General features: G+C 65.8%; 1 protein-coding gene across 1 annotated transcript; it reads right to left on the bottom strand.

Moving 5' to 3' along the window:
• Window positions 1–2,491: 2,491 nt before the first annotated feature.
• Window positions 2,492–5,608, bottom strand: FUT7 (fucosyltransferase 7). Its single transcript, XM_009471499.2, has 2 exons — window positions 5,449–5,608; window positions 2,492–3,868 (listed from the first exon to the last, which is right to left on the bottom strand). The coding sequence occupies exon 2, from the start codon at window positions 3,823–3,825 to the stop codon at window positions 2,782–2,784; it is 1,044 nt and encodes a 347-aa protein (XP_009469774.1). The 5' UTR covers window positions 3,826–3,868; window positions 5,449–5,608; the 3' UTR covers window positions 2,492–2,781.

Below are 5,608 nucleotides of genomic sequence, written 5' to 3'. Positions count from 1 at the left end.
CGAAATAAATCTCACTTCTTTGGGGCATGAGAGCGAGTTAACCCTTTCCTTGCATCCCTGCTCCTGCACGGGGCCAGGCAGCCCAGCGGTGTGGGTTTGGCTGCATGCGGGGGGCACGGTGGGGCTGGACCGGGGCACCCCAACAGGGCTGACCTGGCCCACCCGGCTCTTGGGTGCCTGCGGCCTGGCCCGCCGCAGGGCTGGCGGCAGCTTGGCCCTGGGGGGACACTGGCGTCTCGGGGCTGTGCCCCCCCAAAGCAGAGGTGGTCAGGAGGGTGGCGGGGGTCACCTTCCACCCGGTTTGAGCTGTGGTTTTTCCATAGCTGCTTTTGGGAAGGGTGGAAGCACAGCAGGATCTCCCGTGCAGGCGGCTCCGGCGGATGCTGGGGACAGGGAAGGACCAGGATGCAGCGGGAGCTGCAGAGCCCCCAGCTCTGTACGGGGAGCCCGGGCTCCCCTTGCCACGGGGCTGCCAGCGAGGGATGCTCCTCGCTGCGTGGTCCAGCCGAGGAAGCCTCGTGGTGGCCGTGCCCGGTGGTGCCAACCCAGGCGGGCAGGCACCGGGGGCTGAGCTGGTGGGAATTGGGGGTGCAAGTGTTGGGGATGACGCCTCGCTTTTCACCTCCGTGGCCTCTGCACCTTGGTTTGCCACCAGTCTGCACCCCTGAGGGATTTTTCCCCTCGGCAGAAGCCATGAAATGACCAAGCCTGGAGGGAAGCTTCTGAAAAGCCCCTATTTCAGCTCGGCTGCGACGGGTTTGCTCCCTGGGGCTGGCCTGCAGCCTTGCTCCCGTGGGCCGGGCAGGAGCTGCAGGCGGCTGGGTGCCAGCCCATGGGGCGGCATCCCCTCGGCTCACCCAGTGTCCCCGCTTGCTCCCCAGTGCCTGCGTGCCCAGGGCCACGTCCCTGCCTGCCCGCAGGGTGGGGGCACGGCACCCACTGGAAACTGCCCCCACCGCCGCTGCTGCCCGGGGCTTTGGCGGTGCTGGATGCTGGCGATCAGCGGGGTCGGTAGCAGAAAGCCTGGGAAGGATGTCACCACCCCGAGGTTTGCTTCTTTCCACATCTGCACCGTCTGATTTTCCGCTCCAGCAAAAGGCATCCCGGCAGGAGCCCCGGCCCCCCGCGGGGTCCCCAGATCCTGCTGCCCCAGCGCCCTGCCCGCGGCCGCTCATGGCCCCTCCTGCTCCCTTTTCGGTTGACCCAGAAGACAAAACAAGACCGAAATCGGAAGCCACAAAAATCGGAAGAGCGTGGTGTGACTGCAGCCCGGCGAGGGCTGGGGCCACAGTGAAGTGCCAGCTCGGGCAGGAATGTCCCCTCTGCTGAGGGGGTGTCACTGCACGCCTGAGCCCCGCTGCACCCCGGGCGTGGGGAGCAGGTCCCGGAGTGCAGCCGGCAGCTCGTGGGGTGGCAAGGGTGGGGTTGGGTGGCTTTGGGGCTGCAGTGAGGGAAACCAGGGGAAACCTGTGGCAAAATGAGTTGTTTGTGCCAGGCGTTGATGGCACTGAGCCGAGGGGCACGGAGGAAGGCACAGATGGAGCAGTCGTGTCCCACCCCCTGCTCCTGTCACCCGGCCACCACTGATCCCAGATGGGTGCTTCCCCTCAGGGTGTCTAGGCATCGCCTGTGCCCGGGGTGCAGGGTGCGTGCGCTGCAGGGTGCCCATGGAGCAGGGTGCACGCAGCGCAGGGTGAGTGTGTGGTGCAGGGTGCCCACGGTGCAGGGTGCTTCCCGTGCAGGGTGCCCAGGGTGCAGGGTGTGCGCACAGCGCAGGGTGCCCATGGTGCTCTCTGCGCAAGGTCCCCATGGTGCAGGGTGCTTTCTGTGCAGGGTGCCCACGGTGCAGGGTGCGTGCACAGCGCAGGGTGCCCACGGTGTGGTGTGTGTGGGGCACAGTGTCCAGCACTGCAGGGTGCCTGTAGAGCGGGTGCCTGGGGTGCGTGGTGCACGCGCGGTGCAGGGTGCGCAGGGGCTTGGCAGTGCCAAGGACACACGGGCTGCCGGTGCCGCGGGGCGCCCATGGGACCAGCTTTGCTCCGGGGTGGCTGCAGGGCTCCGGACGCCACCACCTCGCTGGCTTCCTGCTGCAGCAGGGCAGGCGTGCTGGCAGGGGAGCAAGAAACCACAGCATCCCTCTCTGACTCGGCCTGGCACTGAGCAGGCTGAGATTGCTCTCTGAGAGCATCCGGTGTCCTGCCGGTCCTTGCCGGCATGGTGACACCCACAGCTCGAGAGTGGGGGTGGGTGGGGGAAATGGGTGCTGCCGGGCTGTGCCGGGAAGTGGCAGACCAGAGGCTGTGCTCTTCGTCCCTGCTGCGGGGTGCTGGGCCCCACCGGGCTGCCCCGAGCTCACCTCCTCCACCCCAGCCAGAAATGTCGCCACGGGGCCTCTGCCACCGGGGCTTCGCCACTCAGCAGAAGGTGCTGAGCCCTCAGCCCCCCGCCAGCCCCCTGCCCTGCCCACCCCCCGTGCCACAGGCAGAGCCTCTGCAGTGCTGTCTCATTTATTTCCAAAGCACCCTCTCATCCTGCCAGCACCCTGGTGAGGTAGGACAGTGTCAGGTCTGGGGGGGTTCATCCCATTTTGCAAGACATTAAGTCACCTGGAGTTGCTCAAGGTCACAGTGTGGCAACAGCCGGGTGGGAGGAGAGGTTGGGGCTCCCGCGTCCCTCCCTGCCAGATGTCCTGGTCTGTAGGAGGGTGCCCCACGCTCCCCCCACCCCAGTATCCTCTGCCCAGATGCATCCCCGATGGTCCCAGCACACCCCAGCCCCATGCTAGGTGTTGAACCAGCTCGCCAGGTCGTGATAGACACGGTCGCGGGGCAGGCTGGGGTAGGCAGTGCAGATGGTGCAGATGCGCTCCCTCCAGTCGGTGTAGAGCTTCACGCTGTACCGCTTCTGCCAGGCGAAGAACTGCCGGTAGCGGCTGGAGTTCATGGTCTTCAGGAAGGTGGCCAGCTCCGCCAGGGAACCAAAGTCATCGACGTGAATGAAGGAGTCTGCAGGAACGAACTGCTCATAGTTGGCCCTGGGAGGCCCCAGCACCACGGGCACGGTGCCGGCCATCAGCGAGTTCCTCCAGAGCTTCTCGGTGATGTAGTCCTGGTGGATGGAGTTCTCGAAGGCCAGGTAGAACTTGGACTTGGATGTCGTGGGCAAGAGGCAGTCCTTGCAAAGTGGCTTTTTGTTTGCTTTCCCGTATATGTTCACGTGGAGGTACTGGGAGAGGTTTTTGTAGATCTCAGCTCTTTTCTGAGTCCTGTGGTAGTTGCTGATAACCCAGGACACCAAGTTGGTCTTCGTGGGGATGTTCACGGTGGCCGACCGGTTGGGCACAAGCTTGCCGTAGGGGATGAAGATGTCCGAGTCCCGTCTGTAGGTCATCACCCAGTTGAAGGTCTGTTTCCATCCCGCTAGAGCTTTAGTGTTGGAGGGGGACTCCAGGGAGACCCACACCCAGTTCTGCCCCGGCGGCCTTTCCTTGGGCAGCCTCTCCCTGCTGGGCTGGAGCCTGGTGTGGGGGAACACCACCACGTCCGCCTGGCCCAGGAGCCGCTGGTCCGTGGTGAGCCAGCAGCCAGCGATGCCGTACAGCTCATGGCAAACGTCCCCGCTGATGTTGGGGACCTGCTTTGAGGGCCATTCCCACACCAGGACCACCAGCGGCTCAGTGTGCTTGGGGGCTTCTCCCGAGACCTCGGAGGGGTTGAGGAAGCACCACAGGTTCCAGAGGGTGGTTACAAACACCCCGGTGGTGACCACCACCTTCATGCCGGGCCGGCCCCACAGCAGCCGTGGCAGCGGCAATGCCCAGGGCATGCTGCTGGGCTGGCTGTCACCTTCTTGGTGACAGAGCCAACACCTGGGAGAGAGGAGAGGCCACCAAGGGCCGTCAGCTCAGCTTGCTGACAGCGAGGGGTGGTAGGGAGGTGCTGGGGCTGGAGGGGGTGGAGAAAGGGCTTCTGCATGAAAGCTGGGCCCCAGCGTCACCCCTGGTCCCTCCACTGGCCCCCAGCTCCCCCCATGCACCTGGTGTCACCCTGCTGTGGCTTTTGAGTCACCCTCCCGCAGTGCCTGGTGTCCCCACCTCCAGGGAGAGCAGGGATGCTGGCGAAGGGGGCACAGAGCCGATGGGCGGCACCCCTGTCCCCCCGCCCCAGCTCCCTGGCACCGCTCCCCATCACACGCGCAAGGGATGCGGTCCCTGGTACTCACTCCATGCCTCAGTTTCCCCACCTGACAAACAGCCACGCTCCCACTCCACCCTTCTTGCTTTGCCCCGGGCGGGTTGAGCCTGAAATGCAGCCAGCCTCGCCGCAGCCAGGCTCGGAGAAAGGTGCCGGGGGTTTGCAGGATGGGGCCATGCATCAAAGGGCAAGGGGGGATACCCCAAGTCCTGCCTGAATAACCCCACAGCAAGGCCCCAGCTGCAAACTGGGAGTGACTGGGAAGTCTGAAACCCTGTTCAGGGCTGGATGGAGTGTCCTGCCCAAGAAGTGCCCCCTCACCCCCGCACCCTCCTGCGGTGATGGCAGGGCTTTCCCCAGGCTCGGGGTGCTCTCCCCGGGCTCGGGGTGCTCTCCCCAGCCATCAAGGGCACGGGGAGCCCCAACGGTCTGGGACCTCCCAGCCTTGGTGCCCCAAACACTCGTATTTTATTTTCGGGGTGTCACAGAGGGCCAGTGCCCCGCAGCGCGGGCAGGGAGGGCAGTGCGGGCAGGGAGCCATTTGGGGCTGCTGCTGGTGGGGCTCAGCCCGCAGGCGCATGGCAACCCCGGCTGCGAGATGCTTGCCCTGCCACGGTGCCCATCTGCCTGCCTCAGGCCTCTGCCAGCAGTGCTGCGCCTTAACCGGCGGCACTGATGGGAAGGAAGAGCAGCGGCAGGGGCGGCGAGTGGGACGCTTGGCTGGGCTGGGGACCGGCGGCCAGCTTGAGCCCACCCGGGAGCTCTGGTCCCAGGGGCAGGGCTCAGCACCCGCAGTGTCCGGCACCAAAGGCAGTTTCCCTTTTGAGGTAACCCCTGAAAACGCTGGCTGCCTGAGCCCCGCTGCCGGCCAGGGCTCTGCCGGTTCTTCCACGATTTTGGAGCCTCCTGGAAAGCAGTGCCCTGCTTTCCCACCCCAGCTGCCGCAGCTTTGCTGTGAAAAATCCCTTCCCTGCCTTGGCCCACTCCGTCTGTCCTGCTAAAATACACGAGCTAAGTTTAGGCTGCAGAGAAACCTGGCATCTGAAGCGGGGCGGGTTGGGAAAGCTCTGCCAGCTCCCTGCACCGCACGCCGGTGCTTTGCGTCTCTCTTCCCGCCGGTCCCCGGCAGCGAGGATGCTGCCCCCATTGCGCGGATGCTCTGGGAAGGGGCCACCCCGCTCCGGCGGTGCCAGGAGCCGACCCGCTTCTCAGCCCCTCTCCCCGCGGCGGGCGGTGGTGCTGAGCTCAGACTTACCGGGGAAGGGCCGGCGTGGCGGCGTGCGAGGTGCCTGCGTGCGTCTGCCCGGGCGGCTGCCGGCACTGGGCTGGGGCACTCGAAGGCTTCCTCTTTTCTGCGGTTTTGCCTTGTCCCAGCCCCACAGCGGGTCCTTCCTGCTGCGCGTGGCAGCTGGCAC

Source organism: Nipponia nippon, unplaced genomic scaffold (assembly GCF_047370975.1).
Source record: "Nipponia nippon isolate SJK-2023a ecotype South Korea unplaced genomic scaffold, ASM4737097v1 scaffold_16, whole genome shotgun sequence".
NCBI lineage: Eukaryota > Metazoa > Chordata > Aves > Pelecaniformes > Threskiornithidae > Nipponia > Nipponia nippon.
This window is presented reverse-complemented; position numbering and strand designations above follow the sequence as displayed.

Bases quoted from the DNA above. Each gene is read 5' to 3' on its own strand.
- FUT7 (XM_009471499.2), bottom strand. From the start codon at position 3,825: ATGCCCTGGGCATTGCCGCTGCCACGGCTGCTGTGGGGCCGGCCCGGC.